Source organism: Pimephales promelas, chromosome 10, assembly GCF_988280905.1.
Source record: "Pimephales promelas chromosome 10, fPimPro1.hap1.1, whole genome shotgun sequence".
Classification (NCBI taxonomy): domain Eukaryota; kingdom Metazoa; phylum Chordata; class Actinopteri; order Cypriniformes; family Leuciscidae; genus Pimephales; species Pimephales promelas.
This window is the reverse complement of record NC_142778.1, coordinates 7,521,324-7,537,465: the sequence shown is the minus strand read 5'-3', so window position 1 is coordinate 7,537,465 and position 16,142 is coordinate 7,521,324. Positions and strand designations below refer to the sequence as shown.

Sequence of the window (16,142 nt, the reverse complement as noted above, 5' to 3'; positions counted from 1 at the left end):
GATGAAATTTGGCAGCTTTCTGTCCCTCCATTGACTGCCTACGGAACTACCACTTTAAAGCCCCAGAAAGGTTGTAAAGACATTATTAACGTATCCTAATCCATGTGACTCCAGTGGTTTAACATTTTATAAAGCGGCGTTGAGAGCTTTGTTTGTGCAAAAAACATAACATGCCACTCTATTCACCAAATATTAATCTCCAACGTGCCTTGTGGTGCTCTCATAAACACACATTTTGCTCTCGTGAAGAAACATTTTGTAGCAATACGTTGTGTTGTCGACATGTCAAGATGATGATGTTTGCTGCACTGCGAATCCAATTTGCATGCACTTTCAAAGGATGATGACTCGCTCTGGAATTAAGTATCTCAGAAATGCACAGCCAGCCAGAATTGAGTTCTCTTTCGTTGTATTCTACACTTTTAATAATTTTAGTACTAACAAGCATATCATACTTTTTATTTTGTCATTCATCCATGTTTCTTAATCGCTTCTCCTTGGAACTTATGTAAAATGGCAGGTGAGAAGTTCGCTTTCGCTGTTTAATTCATTGACATCATGTGCGCAACATCTGTATACTCGCGAAAATAATCCATTTACAACTTTATTTTATTTAGGGATAACTAAATTAGATTTTTATTTCTGTGAGACCTATTAATTGTGATTATTTTGTGGTAAAAATGACAAATTTTGACAAAAAAACAACAACTATATTTTGTTGATTTTGTGTTGTAAAAAAACTGGAGGGAATAGGAATAGGAATTAGGGGTACTTTAAAATCTTACTGACCCCAAACTGTAATGTGGGATATACACTTGAAGTATTTGTTTTTAAACAATCATCACTCAAGTTTGCAGACAATTGTTCAAGTCAGAAGAAATTATAAGCAGAAATTGGCAGATGCATGTGATGTAAACAGTGCTTGGTTATATAACAGCTGTATAAAACATTAAATAAAATTTATTGGTGTGAAAAACCGCACTACATGTTACGGTAAGGCATTAAAGTACTGATAAACGTAAACATGTTATAAATGCTTCATGTAGTTAGTCTTTCACTGCCGTTATTTGGTCTCTTGGTTAAACAGTTTTGATTTGACGCGTTCTTTTGGCATCTGTAGTTAAAAGTTTTTGTTCACTTTTCAGGGATAAGATAAAGGCTTGGATAAAGGAACAAGCCAGTAAGTTTGTGGAACGTTACTTCAATTCTGAAAGCGTGGATGGAAGCAACCCTGCCCTGAATGTCCTGCAAAGACTCTGCAATGCCACAGAACAGTTGAACTTACAGGTAACCACTGGACACGAAGTTAACATTTTTAGCCATTATAAAGCAGTTAATATGCCAGTTTTGTCATTCTGCTGATGGTATTTTATTACCACTGAAACAAAATGCATGTGATAACTATTTATTAGGCTGTTTAGCACTTTTTAATGTGTACAGTTTAGAAAGAAATGCATGTTTGTTTGGTTTTGTGTCATCCAATGGAAATGATTCATTCTCTAAACCAATTTTCATGTGTGTTTCAGGTTGACCGTGGTGCAGAGTGTCTAGAGGAGATAAGCAATATTGTATCTGAATCGGACGTGTCCTCCTTCGAGATCCAGCACAGTGGGCTTGTGAAGCAGCTGTTGTTGTATCTGACATCAAATAGTGAACGGGACACTGTCAGTAGAGATGAGAGAATCAAGAGGTTCCTGCATGTGTTCTTCGGCTGCCCGGTTAGTCAGACTGTCAACTGCTGTGTTTTTTTTGCCTTAATTGGATGGGACACTCAAAGAGAGACAGGCAGTGATAGGGGGAAGAGAGGGATGCATGATCAGGGAAGAAATCAGTAGCCAGAAGCAATGTTCCACTATTTGTCGGAGCGCTGCCCACAATGCTTCGGCTCTGACAACTGCTGTGATGGTTACGCTTGAAAAAACAAAAACAAATACAGCTTCCCGTCTTTCACGTTGCTGATTTCCCTTCATTTTCTCCAAATACCATCAATGCAATTACTGCTAGCTGGCACAGCTTACCATAAACATCATTCCTGGCACAATTTATTACACACATGGTGCTTACAGAAATATTAAATGCATTTATACACAGAAATAGTAAATGCATTTATACTTTAGCTATTTCAGTATGAATGATAATTTTTATATATATATAGGGGTTTTTTTTGTTTTGTTTTTTACTCTGCTAAGGTGTTACTTTTCCTTTAGCGCTGAATGTATTTGACACATTAATTGGGCTAAAGTTTTATTATAGTTGTCACTGTTGTAATTAGTGTGACTCATTGTTTGTTATGTGATTCAGATACCAGGGCAGGAACCTCTGGGACGTTTGGACCCAACAGAGAATGGCCCACTGCTATCTCTGGTGAACAAGATGAACAACTGCCTTAGTCAGATGGAACAGTTTCCTGTTAAAGTGCATGATTTTCCCAGTGGAAATGGCAATGGAAGCAGGTAATGCCCCCTGAATGATCTTCTCTGATGTTCTTGTTGCTGTAAATAAATCCTATATATATATATATATATATATATATAATGCAAACCAAAAGATGCATATACGCATAAGTTAGACGTATGCAAACCAAAAGATGTTTATTGATTCACAATTCACTATTTGTAACATATGGAAGAGGATTAGGGCCAAGCAATTATAAAAAAATAAAACCATCTCAAAATTAACCTCATTATAATGCGAAATTAAACTCGTTAAATTTTGAGGAAAAAAAGTGAAAATACAATCTCGAGAATAAACTCATTAAATATCGAGAATAATATTGTGTTTTTAGAAAAAAAACTCGTTAAATTTTGAGAAAAAAGTCGAAATACAATCTTGAGAATCAACTCATTAAATTTTCAGAATAAAGTCGTGTTTTGAGAAAACAATTTGAAATGAAATGTAGAGAATAACGCATACGATCAGTGGTCATTGCATAGCCTACTGACAGAGGACATGGCAGACATGGATCACTAGTCAAGCTATATTTTTAGACTTTATTTCAGTAATAAAGAAATACTATCAACTTTAGCAGGAATGTATTGCATTAAAAGTGTCACTGAATTTGCTCGTGCAGAACTACCGATAAAAGACGTTTGAGCCGTCACTTGAACAACGAACAGCGCTGGCGCAAATGCACTCTGGCATATGGACAGCTATGATCAATTAAAACATGTACTGCATTGCCATTAATGGCTGTATAGATGGTTACAGTCTCTACATTCAGTGGATGGAGGCGTACACAACCAATAACGATCCTAAAGTAATAGCCAGTTAGCTACTTCATAGTTACTGGCATAAGAGGGTGTCCCGAGAGCTCCGCGCGGACATGTGGACCGAAAATGGTAGTGTGGCAGCAATGCAAAGATTTTTACAAAGTAACCATGGCGACAGTTTCTCGAAACACGACTTTATTCACGACATTTAAAGAGTTTTTTTTTTTCTCGAAACACAACGACTCGAAATTTAATGAGTTTATTCTCAAGATTGTATTTCAACTTTTTTCTCGACATTTAACGAGTTTTTTCTCTAAACATAACGACTTTATTCTCAATTTAATGAGTTTATTCTCCAGATTGTATTTCGACTTTTTTTTTTTTTTTTTGACATTTAACGATTTTTTTCTTGCGTTATAATGACTTTAATTTTGAGATGGTTTTTTATTTTTTTATTATTGCTTGGCCCTAATCCTCTTCCATAGTAACAAATGAGTTTGTGCAAAACAGTTGCTTCAAAACAGTTTTATTAATTAATTTATAATTTATTAATTAATTAAAAAAAATGTGTTAAACTTTTTATCTCATGCTAATTGTTATGAATTTGTGTTTGCAGGGGTTCGCAAGCCCTTAAGTTCTTTAACACTCATCAGCTGAAGTGCCAGCTGCAGAGACACCCAGACTGCACCAATGTAAAGCAGTGGAAGGGTGGCCCGGTCAAAATTGACCCCTTGGCTCTGGTACAGGCTATCGAGAGATACCTCGTGGTTAGAGGTATAAACACAAGAATGTGAACATGATGTTCTCTGGTTTCTGAGTTCTCAGATAAAATATTTGATTTTTGCTGTCTCCACAGGGTATGGAAGGATCAGGGAGGAGGATGAAGACAGTGATGATGATGGTTCCGATGATGAGATTGATGAATCTTTGGTGCGGACGTTTTTTCTTCTTCCATGAATTTCTTCCATGTAGTCTGTACTATGTGTAATATGAAGTTATTTTGCATATAATAATCAGACGGCCTACTAAATTTGTTGTAAATTGCAAATCTTTGCATAACATGGAAATATTTTTTACAAACAATATTCATTTACTATTTTTGAATTGGGGGAAATGGTATAATTGTGTAGGCTTTACTTTATAGTATTTATGTAGTATTCCATTTTGAACTTGGCCATAATAGAAGACTAGTGAAGTGTTCTCTTTCTCCAAATTAATACTATGGATTTCTAATTGTTTTCCAAAGGCTGCCCAGTTCTTGAATTCTGGGAGTGTACGTCACAGGCTACAGTTCTACATAGGAGAGCACTTGCTACCATACAACATGACTGTTTATCAGGCCGTCAGGCAGTTCAGCTTACAGGCCGAGGAGGAGAGAGAGAGCACAGATGATGAAGCAAACCCTCTGGGACGTGCTGGCATCTGGACCAAAACACACACTATATGGTACGCAATTTGTAGCCCATTCTCTCACAAACTACACATTGACTAATTTATTGGGCCAATTCCATAAATAACCAATTCCATAAATAACGGTATGTCTGTTACCCTGTTTTTGCCCTTTCTTGTATTCAAAGTGTATGTGTGTGTATTACAGGTATAAGCCAGTAAGAGAGGATGAGGAGGGCTGTAAAGACGCTGTTGGAGGGAAGAGGGGTCGTGCACAAACGGCTCCCACTAAAACCTCCCCTCGAAATGCCAAAAAACAAGACGAACTGTGGCATGGTAGGAAAAATGTGTCAAGTTTACCAATAACCTACAAACGACAAAATGTGCTAGAATTTAATATGGAACTGCACTGGAATTTGTCTTTATTCAGATTATGGAGTTTTTGTGTGTTTTCAGAGGGTGTGTGTCCTAGTGTGACAAACGCATTAGAGTCATACCTCATTTGTGGTCCTCCAGAGGGCATCACTTTTGATGACCCTTCCATGGAGGTGATTCTGCTGCTGAGGGTTTTGCACTCCATCAGTAGATACTGGTTCTACCTGTACAACGTGAGTACCTCCGTGTTTGAGAACACTTCATAAGTACTAAAGCAAAGAGTAACAGTAACAATACACAATCTAGCAGTGTGATTCTCATATATATTTCCCCTGAAGCAAAAAAATAAAGCTTATTTTTGCTCATTATATTATGATCTCTTTTTTGCTTTATAACATTTTATGTTATGTATTTATATATTATTTTTTATTTTATATATTATAATTAAATATTGCATTTATTTTTATTTATTGCAATTGTTTGTTTTATTTATTGTAATTAAGTACGTAGTTACATTAGTACAGTAGTTTAATTGCTGTAAATCGATTACATCAAGTGCGTTACAATATCTTAAATATATGGAAGGACATTTTATATATATATTATTTTTTTAAACTGTTTTACTTATCCTATTAATCTCTCTTTGTCCCAGAATGCTGCATGTAAGGAGATCATTCCCACTGGTGAGTTTATTAACAGTAAACTGACAGCAAAGGCCAACAGACAGTTGCAGGATCCACTGGTCATCATGACAGGAAACATCCCGACCTGGCTCACTGAGCTCGGCAAGACATGGTAGCGCAAACTCTTGATCTTACTGTTTGAATTCATGGTTGTAAACACCCCGCCCCCCCGAGTCTCTTGTTCTGTACCTTTTACACCTCTAATCTTTTCTCTTCTAGTCCGTTCTTCTTCCCATTTGACACACGGCAGATGCTCTTCTACGTGACGGCATTTGACCGTGATCGTGCCATGCAACGTCTGCTTGACACCAACCCTGAGATTAACCAGTCCGACTCACAAGACAGCCGTGTCGCTCCACGCCTTGACAGGAAGAAGGTTGCCTTAAAATTCCTTTTTAAGTATTTCATGCTGTAATTGATCGTAGCTGTAGTATGTTTTCACAAACTAGAATCTAACTTTCTCTTTGTTTTGTTTGTGTAGAGAACGATAAACCGGGATGAGCTCCTGAAGCAAGCGGAGTCAGTAATGCAAGATCTCGGGAGTTCCAGAGCCATGCTGGAAATTCAATACGAGAATGAGGTACGCATGACTGACGATTAGGCCAGAAACATTATTTCGAAAAATACACAGCCACTAATTCTTGGCTAGTCACTTTCAAACATTTTGTTTGTACACATACATTCTGTGTGTTCTTACATTACTGTATTACAGTAACAAACATTAGTGCCAAGAGGGCCTTTGAATTCTCCATGTGTGTTTTTTTCTGGTAGCGTGCTATAAACATGCTGATAGTTAAACTTGCTCAGCAAGGTTCTATTCATGCTTCTACTCTGCCATGACAGTAGTACACAAAAGGGAAAACTGATTATTATGCAAATACTGCTTTTGGCACCCAGTAAATTCCAATAAATATAGAATGCAAAATTCTTCTGTGAAATCAAACTTGTGGAGCTAGCAGCAGCTGTGTATGTTTCTGCCCTAAAACATCCATCAGTCACATGTCCCAAAGGTTTTGTTTGCACTGTCAGTTCAAATACAATATATATGTATATCTGACTAGTTGTATTGTGATCAGTTTAGTTCTTGTGTAATTAGTTTACTTTTAGTCTCGAACCACACACAAAAACACCCACATTTGATTTTGCATAATCAATCCAAACCACATTTATATATAGTTTTAGATTTGATTAATAATTTCTGCAACTGAAAGACCCGGACCCAAGGAGTGTGCTTTTAAAATAACGGTTTATAAAAACAATGTGTCCGTTTCTGCTTTGAGTCCACTTTTCTGTCAGTGTTTTTTGATCTGTTATGTCTGTCTTCTCTCTCTCTGCAGGTGGGTACAGGTCTCGGTCCTACGCAAGAGTTCTATGCTCTGGTGTCTCAGGAGTTGCAGAGGGCTGATTTGGGTCTTTGGAGAGGAGAAGAAGTCTCTCTCTCCAATCCTAAAGGTAACTCGTACATTTGTCAAAATAAATTTGAGCACTGTTTTCAGTGTAATGCAAATAGCATCTTACTGCTGTTCATTAAGTTTTTTTTTTTCTCTGTTTGTCCTGCCTCCCTCTCTCATTCTCTCTGTCTCCCACACACACACACACACACCGTCTGTCTTGGAGCAGGGAGTCAGGAGGGTACCAAGTATATGTTCAGTTCCAGGGGTTTGTTTGCTGTACCGTTTGGACGAACTACCAAACCAGCTCACATCGCCAAGATCAAAATGAAGTTTCGTTTTCTTGGGAAACTCATGGCTAAAGCGATCATGGACTTCAGATTGGTATGTTTACTCTATTGGTGAACGTTTCCCAAAATCTCTGTATGAAAGATGTGCTACTAGATCTTGATGCTGGGAACAAATATTCTGGTTTGATTGCACACCAGGGCCAGAACGGCAGTTTTATTTTAGTATAATTGAGATTTTTTTATATTTGTGTTTACAATCGATTAAAAAAGTTAACTTATTAATCACATTTCTGTAATTAATCACACCCAACATTAGTTTTTAAAATTTTTAAGTTGTAATAATTTCACATTTAATCGCCAAATTAATGTAGAAACAACATACAGTAGCCTATATTTTAAATAATTCTTTAATGGCATTTTTTTTTTTTAAAGAAGGCCAATATCACCGATACCAATACTACTACTGATGTCTCTATGAAATTGATTTCTTCTCATTTTTAGACATCAATTACAGGCACTCAGCATTTCATAATAATTAAAAGCTATTAATTTGAACATTTATTCTGCGTTTTAAAAAAATATGACTACTATTAATTTAAGTGAACTTCAAACATTCCTCACATTAAAGTTTTAGTAAATTATAACAACCCTCATTCACACAGAAGGCTCTCTGGCAGTTTTACAGAAGCAAAGTGTGAACGTGGCAACTGTCTGTATGAACTTTTTTATTTTGTGGGTTTATCCCAGACACAACAAATTAATGGTAGATTGCAGAATTTTGTTAATTGATGTCTTATTTTTTTGTCTCCAGTTGGACTTGCCTCTAGGTTTGCCATTCTATAAGTGGATGCTGAGGCACGAGTCCTCCATCAGCTCTCACGACCTAGTTAACATTGATCCTGGTGTCGCCAAATCCATCCAGCACTTGGAGGACATCATCCGCCAGAAGAAGAGAATAGAGCAGGACAGATCACATGTGAGTTCTGACCCCTAACCTCTACATAAACACAACCATATATATTTTTCTAATTTATTGTATCTGTCTGTATTAGACGCGGGAGACCCTGCAGCAGGCCTTGGAGAGTCTCAACATGAACGGCTGCTCGGTGGAAGATCTGGGGTTGGACTTCACTCTGCCTGGATTCCCAAACATAGAGTTGAAAAAAGGGGGCAAAGACGTGCCAGTCACCATTCACAACCTGGAGGAATACCTCAGAGTAGGGGACCGAATAACATGACATGGCACATCATTTGTGTAGTCTGAATGAACCGCTCTAACTTCTTTGCTTCTTGCTCCATTTGTCTGTAGTTGGTGGTCTACTGGACACTCAATGAGGGCGTCTCTCGGCAGTTTGAGTCGTTTAGGGAAGGATTCGAGTCTGTTTTTCCTTTGCAACACCTGCAGTACTTCTATCCTGAAGAGGTCAGTGCTTTCACTTCTATTCATTCAGCTGTTCACCTTAAGAGACAAGCACTGAATGTGCTAACCTACCTATTTTAAAGGGCTCATGAATTGAGAAATATCATTTTCACTGATCTTTTAACATTGTATGAGTTTGTTACTTTCACTGTTCATTCTGTTATCATATTTTATCTTTCATTTACTAGAATAGTGCATTTTAGCCTAATGAACGTAAATTTCACCAAGATGGGAGGTTTTTACTTAATTTTATGTTATTTTGACATTGTATGAGTTTGTTACTTTCACTGTTCATTCTGTTATCATATTTTATCTTTCATTTACTAGAATAGTGCATTTTAGCCTAATGAACGTAAATTTCACCAAGATGGGAGGTTTTTACTTAATTTTATGTTATTTTGTCCATGAGAAAGACGCAGAGACGCAGTTTGCGGGGCGGATAATTGGGTTCATGAATATTCCTGACCTGCGAATGTCCTGTAATAATGTTGGGAACCACTCGCTATACATGAATCATGTAGCAGTTCATGTTTTACTTGCATGTACGATTTAGTTTTAATTCAAATGTCACATGTTCTGAGTGAACGATCAGCAATCAAGAGCATTCAACATAAGTTCTCTCTTTCTATCTACCATCAGATTCTTATAGTTATAGTTTCTTTGCCATTGACATTTGACCGAATTACAAACTTCACACTTATGTTATGAGCACACATCCCTTTTTTATTGTCTTTTTTTATTGTTCCACTATTTAGATGCGTTTACTTCATAGAAAGCCTAACCCCATTATACTCTATACCCATATATGGTTGTCAGTGTTTCTTTGTCTGGACACAAACACTGCACACATGCTGCGTTGCATCAGTTGTTAGTATCAGAGCATTTTTATGAGTACACGATCGCAGTATGGATGTATCCCTAGTTATTTAAATAGATTAAATTATATACAGAAAGCAATCAAAGAATGCTCCCTTTGTAATCAATCACTTCAGCAGCGCAAGCTCTCACCAAAACTCACATTATAATCAACGCCGTCTACACTGCACAAATCTCTTATTTACATCATGTTTGTGCTGTTATAATGAGTGCAGAAATCATGTTGCAATGGTGAGGTCATTGCATTCGTGTGCTCGACTGACGTATGAAACAGGAACGGGTCTAAATATAATTTTATCACCAACACTTTTAAAAATTAATTAATCTTGGCAGCTGTAATGTTTCATTAGCGTTCCAATCATAGCAGTAAGCATTCGCCATATAAAGAGGGCTAAAATCAGGGTGGAAATGGCCTTTATTTCTTGTGTGTGCTCTCCCTTTACAGCTGGATCAGTTGTTATGTGGCAGTAAGTCAGAGTCCTGGGATGTGAAGACACTAATGGAGTGCTGCAGACCAGACCACGGCTACACGCACGACAGGTATATAAACACACCGGCATGACTACAATACTTTTGCCCAGATTTACAGTCTGGAGTAGTCGGAGCCAGTCGGGGATGACAAAGTTAGCAGAAAATCACTCCATCCTTAAAGGCCATCCTTAAAAATATTTTGGTTTGCAGTAACAGCAATTTTTTTTTTTTTTTTAAAAGGGTCGGTAGGTAGGTCTATATATATTTTTTTTTTCAAGATTCAGTGTTAAAAAAAAAAAGTACAATTTTGGTCATGGTGATCGTGAATTTGTTTTAAAAAAATGCATATTGTGACGTCACTGACTGGGTCTTCAAAATGTGCATCCACCGCTAGGTGTTAATGCAACCTATGACCGGTTACATTTTAGGCCAGTCACAAAATGTATAAAATATCTATTTGTTGTGCATATATACATGAGATAGGTAAAAACACATGGTCAAACAAAGAATACAATTAAACAAAGATACAAATTAGCCTGTATACACAGTGCTTTAATTTCAGGAAGGTCTAAAATTAGCTACTTTTCAGTTAAGTGTGTCGCGCTGTCTGAAAAGAAATTTAATTTAGTAATCAAATGTAAAATGACACTGCATTGTTAATCATAGTTAGATTAATGCTTATTAAAGTTTAAGTTATTCATTCAAGAGCTGTGAGTGATTTTTATCTGCCTTTTGTTGTTTGATTCGCATTACTGGCTCAATCGTCACATGTTTATTAGACGGCTGCCCCTTTAAAGGGTTAGTTCACCCAAAAATGAAAATTAAGTCATTAATTACTCACCCCCATGCTGTACCAACCCCGTAAGACCTTCGTTCATCTTCGGAACACAAATAAAGATATTTTTGATTGAATCTGAGGGCTGGATCACTCTTCCATAGACAGCCTGAGGGACTGGCTCTTGACGGCCCAGAAAGTCATTAAAAGAAAAGGTTTAAATATTCCATGTGCCTACAGTGGCTCAACTATAACTTTATCAAGCGACGAGACTACTTTTTGTGCGAAAAAAACCCCGTAAATAACGACTTTAATAACGCGAGAACTGAGACGAGACCGTTCTTCTTCGACTACTTTTTGTTACCGGCTGCTCACCGCTTAGGAGTTTTACCGCCCCCTACCGTATAAGATGACGTACTGATATAGCCGGAGGCGCAAAACGTTCTGTTTACAAGCAGTACGTCATCTTATACGGTAGGGGGCGGTAAAACTCCTAAGCGGTGAGCAGCCGGTAACAAAAAGTAGTCGAAGAAGAACGGTCTCGTCTCAGTTCTCGCGCATGCGCCCATAAGGAAGTAATGGAAAGTCGAATAAAGTCGTTATTTACGTTTTTTTTTCGCACAAAAAGTAGTCTCGTCGCTTGATAAAGTTATAGTTGAGCCACTGTAGGCACATGGAATATTTAAACCTTTTCTTTAATGACTTTCTGGGCCGTCAAGAGGCAGTCCCTCAGGCTGTCTATGGAAGAGTGATCCAGCCCTCAGATTCAATCAAAAATATCTTTATTTGTGTTCCGAAGATGAACGAAGGTCTTACGGGGTTGGTACAGCATGGGGGTGAGTAATTAATGACTTAATTTTCATTTTTGGGTGAACTAACCCTTTAAGACTGAATGCAGAACTCGACTGTAATAGATGACTGATGCACCATCATTTTCTCCCAACTATTTATGTACAATTAAGACATAAACTGTGTTTAAATGAATCTCAGAGCAGGTCATTTTATATTTTATGTATATTTGATGGTTTAGATGCGCACATGAAGCCCAAAATGAGGCTATAGCCTACTTGTCTCGTTTTAGTGCATTTCGGAGCGCGCGTCGCCTTGTGAACAGCGTCTCTTGAGCAGACTTTTGTGCTTTTAATAGCTCTTTTAATGATTGAATGCGTCCGCAGTTTAGCAACAGTACAGACTGCATTTTACAACAATCACCAATCGTGCTGATTCTGACGGTACGTTTGGGTTTTAGGAAGAAATGACAGCGCAACGCTGTGAAGGGAAGGAAGTTGCGCTAGACAGAATGCGTCTGTAATGGTTTCATCTCAAATATCTTCTTTTTATAATCTTTGAAAGCGGAAATCTAAAATACAATTATAATAATATCCCAGATCTAAAGTGCAACCACGTTCTGTCCTCATTGTCACTCATTAAGCAGGGCTGTCGTGCTGTGCGCGCTGTGGCTCCGGGTGAGAGTTCGCTCTCTGTTCTGGACTGCGAATAGCAAAATGAATCACAGACGAATTGTTTAATATTATTATTATATATTATATATAGAAATGGTTGATATTCAGCGCCGTTGCCTTTTTAATACCGGGTACCAAGCGGGAACACTGAATGAAACGAGCAAACATACGTGTGACGCGTAACGTTAAACCAATGGTGTAAACATAATCGGATGACTATGACGCCACGGGTTTTTATTTAAAAGAAAGAACGTAGCCTACGTTTGTAGACATAAGCAACTTTCACAATACTAACTAAAATATAATTAATATTATTTTATTGAATTTGAATTAGTCGTTTGAAGAGTAAAAAAAAAAAAATAATCGGTCTGTCTGAACGCAGGTTACAACCGGCAAGTCGGTCGGACTAAAAGGGGAAAAAAAAAAATGCGTCGGCCCTAAATTGACAGGGTCTGTCGGGTTACGGCAAACAAGAATATTTTTAAGGGTGGCCTGATGGACTAAGACTTTTGATTTTGTCTAGCTTCAGAATCCAGTTGAAGGATATCAAACTTGTCTTAATATTTTGAATCTTTTAGCAACCAGGCACATGTTTTTGTCTGTGTTTCTTGTGTTCGGAATGACTTAAGCCTGTAGCCATCCTCTAGTCAAGCACGAGTGCCAGTTTTTCCTCTGTAACCATTTAGTGTATGATGCATCGTTTTATAATCTTGAGACGAAACAATGGCACTGCCATTTTAGTTCCAGGCATAAGCCTTGTCTGTGAAACCAGGGGTTAGTGTATTCCAGCCTTAACAACAAAACCAGTAGATGCGTAATCACAAAATGCATTGTAATCAGACAAACTATTATTAACATCCCTGGCTGTTTGACAGAACTTTTGTGTTTGTCTGTAGCCGTGCAGTGCGGTTCCTGTTTGAGGTGCTGAGCAGTTTTGATGGGGAGCAGCAGAGACTTTTCCTGCAGTTTGTCACAGGGAGCCCCAGACTTCCTGTCGGAGGTGTGCAACAGTTTCAATCATTGTGATTTTCGGTGTGATTTTTGTGTTCCCGACAGCAGAGGGGATCAGCTCTCAGAGAGATAACGCGGCCTTCTGTCTTTGCTGCCTTTCAGGATTCCGGAGTTTGAACCCTCCCCTCACCATCGTCCGGAAGACGTTCGAGTCGACGGAGAACCCAGACGACTTCCTCCCGTCGGTGATGACGTGTGTGAACTACCTGAAACTGCCGGATTACTCCAGCATCGAGATCATGCGCGAGAAACTGTTGATTGCTGCGCGCGAGGGCCAGCAGTCTTTCCATCTGTCTTGATCTCACCTCCTGCACCCTCACACTCAAAATGGCCTTCAATCAACTCACTGCAGAACCACACAAATCGTGACTTCTTCCTTTAGAGTTGCTCTTCCTATTTCATTTCCCCCTTTTTCATTTTTTCATTTTTTTTTTTTTTAAACACCCACATTGAGGCAAAATATGTACAGCCTACTTGTTTAAAGAAAAGCAGCTTGCAGAAACTAAACAATAGAACATAAGAGACTTCCTTTTGACTCCTAAACAGGAGGAAAGGGTGTTATGCGACTCATCAGATTTCAAAAAAAGAAAAGAAAAAAACATTTTTTTTAAAGAAATGTTTAAAAAAATAAAACACTTCAGAGCAGATTATTAAAATATATCAGTAGTTGAGAGATGTTCAATCTGAAAAAAAAAAAGAAAGGAGAAAAACCTGGGTGACATTTTAAATCTTGCGTTGCTGTCTGATGCATCAAGAATAAAGGGATGTTTTTTTTGTTTTTGTTTTTCTCTACTGGTGAATGACATCTTCACTGTGTGTTCCTGTTGGGGAGGGGGCATTCATCAAGCCGGCGAGGGTTCCTATAGCTCCAAAGATCATTTGTACAGACAAACATTTGCAGATTTTGCTTATTCGACACATTTGATAGAATAGCTGTGTGCTCTCCTGCCCAGTTTCCCCTCTGTTCTGTACTATACCCCTGGAGTCTTGTTGCATTTTGGTTCCATTTCATTTATTTCTCTTGTGTTGCTTTTTCCCCTCCTGTTTATTTGAAAGGGTTTTTGAACGTGTAAAAGAGTTCCAGTTGGTTGAATGCGGGTAGTGTTGGAAGTGTAGTATCTTTATAATATTATTATTATTATTATAATTATTATTATTATTGTTTTGTTTTTTTAACCCAAGTTGAAATTGTTTTCTGGCCGACATTTCACATAGAGTGTCAGCTCCATGTTGAAAAGCTGTATCCATTGAGTTGGGTAAATAGACTCCTATATGGTTATAGTAGTGTGCCTCTGCTGGACTTCTGGGAACCCGAGGTCTTTAATGATGGGCCTGCTGAAGTTGCTTGGCTGATGAAGCCGGGCTTTAATCCCATAATGTAGCTGAGCACAAGAAATTCATTTAAAAGAATTGGCTGGTCTTATTTTATGGTTTCATGGCCAGATTGCATTTCAAAAAAAAAAAAGAAAAAAAAAGTTCATTAAATAAAATAAAGTTTATATGCAGGTTTCACACCCGGTTTGAGGTGGGATTGTCTGCTTTTTTTATTTTCTATTGTTTCTTTTTTTCCTCTTGCTGTAGTTTATTTTTGCACTGCTGGCTTGGAACAAACCGTGGTGTGCACTGCAGTCTGTGGCCAGGAGGAGGTGCTGCTGTGCGCTCTCCTGTCCTCATTGTTCATGTGCTGGTTTCTAAGATCTGCAATAATTTACTGCATCAGGTTCATGTTTTTACCTGAACATAAATAAAGTAATTGTTTGACTCAGCCTGTCCTTTTACTGACCAAGCTGCAGCTTAATGAGTCCAACATTGGGGCTTTGGTAATCGCTTTAGTCCTTAGTTACAAATCAGAGAAAATCCTGGTCTGATGTGTGGTTTCATGGTTATTACTCACCACATAACCATAAAACTATATCAAATATAACCCAGGGTTCAACATTAAGCCTTTTCACGTGCTTTTGTTCTTTGGAGTTGGATCGGTCATTTAGCTTTGACATGTTCAAATCTGCATGTTCATTATGTTTTAATCTTTACAAAAGGGCCTTTTCCCTAATCATTTTAAAAGCGTCATCTTTCACTTTAAATTCTTAAATTTGATCACTAAATGAAATTTAGTGAAATAATAAGACACTATATAGGGCTGTAACCAGTCAAATTATATAATTTACACTGAAAAATTATAACTGCATTAAATTATGTAATTGTTTTAAACCCTCCTATTATCCTTGGGGTCAATTTGACCCCATTCAATGTTTAACATCTGTAAACATTGCTTCAGATTTAATGACTTTTCCTAATTTAATGGGGAAAACTCTGTAAACATAAAATTAACCTGCTAACATTTTCTCAAAGCCCTGTACAAATTTTGTAGCATCGGTGTTCCTTGGGGTCACCGGGCTCTTTGTCAACTTAAAACGTTACTTAAGTAGTCAACAAAGACATAAATTAACTGAGACAAACCTTTGTAAAAAAAATAATCATATTGTGGAGGTTTAAATTACTGGGATCAAATTGATCCCAGAGGGTAAAAAGTGTTGTCAGATTTGAGGGTAACTGGAGGGTTAAGTATTTATTGGAATATACATAGAAGAAATCAAATGTTGGAAAGAACTTTTAAACACAAAACTAAACCGCCAGTAGATGGCAGCAGGCGACCGTCTAAATGAATGAGTGACTTGTTTATTAAACATATGAATATTGATCATGTGAACTGTTTCGCATTTTCAATGTGTATTCTGTATTTCAGTATTCTGCATTCTTGATCGTGTGATATTGCTTAACTGTATCAT

At 37.6% G+C, this 16,142-nt stretch overlaps 1 protein-coding gene across 8 annotated transcripts in view; it reads left to right on the top strand.

Annotated features, from left to right (window-relative positions):
• Positions 1 to 15,118, top strand: part of trip12 (thyroid hormone receptor interactor 12) — a 62,472-nt gene extending 47,354 nt beyond the window's left edge. For 6 of the 8 annotated variants that reach the window (XM_089135367.1, XM_089135366.1, XM_089135361.1 and 3 more), the window contains 19 exons: positions 1,146 to 1,287; positions 1,527 to 1,718; positions 2,302 to 2,453; positions 3,826 to 3,983; positions 4,066 to 4,139; positions 4,456 to 4,655; positions 4,807 to 4,934; positions 5,055 to 5,206; positions 5,626 to 5,768; positions 5,876 to 6,032; positions 6,138 to 6,236; positions 6,994 to 7,108; positions 7,274 to 7,431; positions 8,149 to 8,313; positions 8,390 to 8,554; positions 8,647 to 8,760; positions 10,079 to 10,173; positions 13,239 to 13,342; positions 13,456 to 15,118. In XM_089135367.1, the coding sequence (XP_088991493.1) occupies positions 1,146 to 1,287; positions 1,527 to 1,718; positions 2,302 to 2,453; positions 3,826 to 3,983; positions 4,066 to 4,139; positions 4,456 to 4,655; positions 4,807 to 4,934; positions 5,055 to 5,206; positions 5,626 to 5,768; positions 5,876 to 6,032; positions 6,138 to 6,236; positions 6,994 to 7,108; positions 7,274 to 7,431; positions 8,149 to 8,313; positions 8,390 to 8,554; positions 8,647 to 8,760; positions 10,079 to 10,173; positions 13,239 to 13,342; positions 13,456 to 13,652 (2,710 nt within the window). In that variant the 3' untranslated portion in view covers positions 13,653 to 15,118. The remainder of the gene's footprint in view (positions 1 to 1,145; positions 1,288 to 1,526; positions 1,719 to 2,301; positions 2,454 to 3,825; positions 3,984 to 4,065; positions 4,140 to 4,455; positions 4,656 to 4,806; positions 4,935 to 5,054; positions 5,207 to 5,625; positions 5,769 to 5,875; positions 6,033 to 6,137; positions 6,237 to 6,993; positions 7,109 to 7,273; positions 7,432 to 8,148; positions 8,314 to 8,389; positions 8,555 to 8,646; positions 8,761 to 10,078; positions 10,174 to 13,238; positions 13,343 to 13,455) is intronic. The other 2 variants (XM_089135368.1, XM_089135365.1) reach the window with 1 other exon arrangement.
• Positions 15,119 to 16,142: the final 1,024 nt, after the last annotated feature.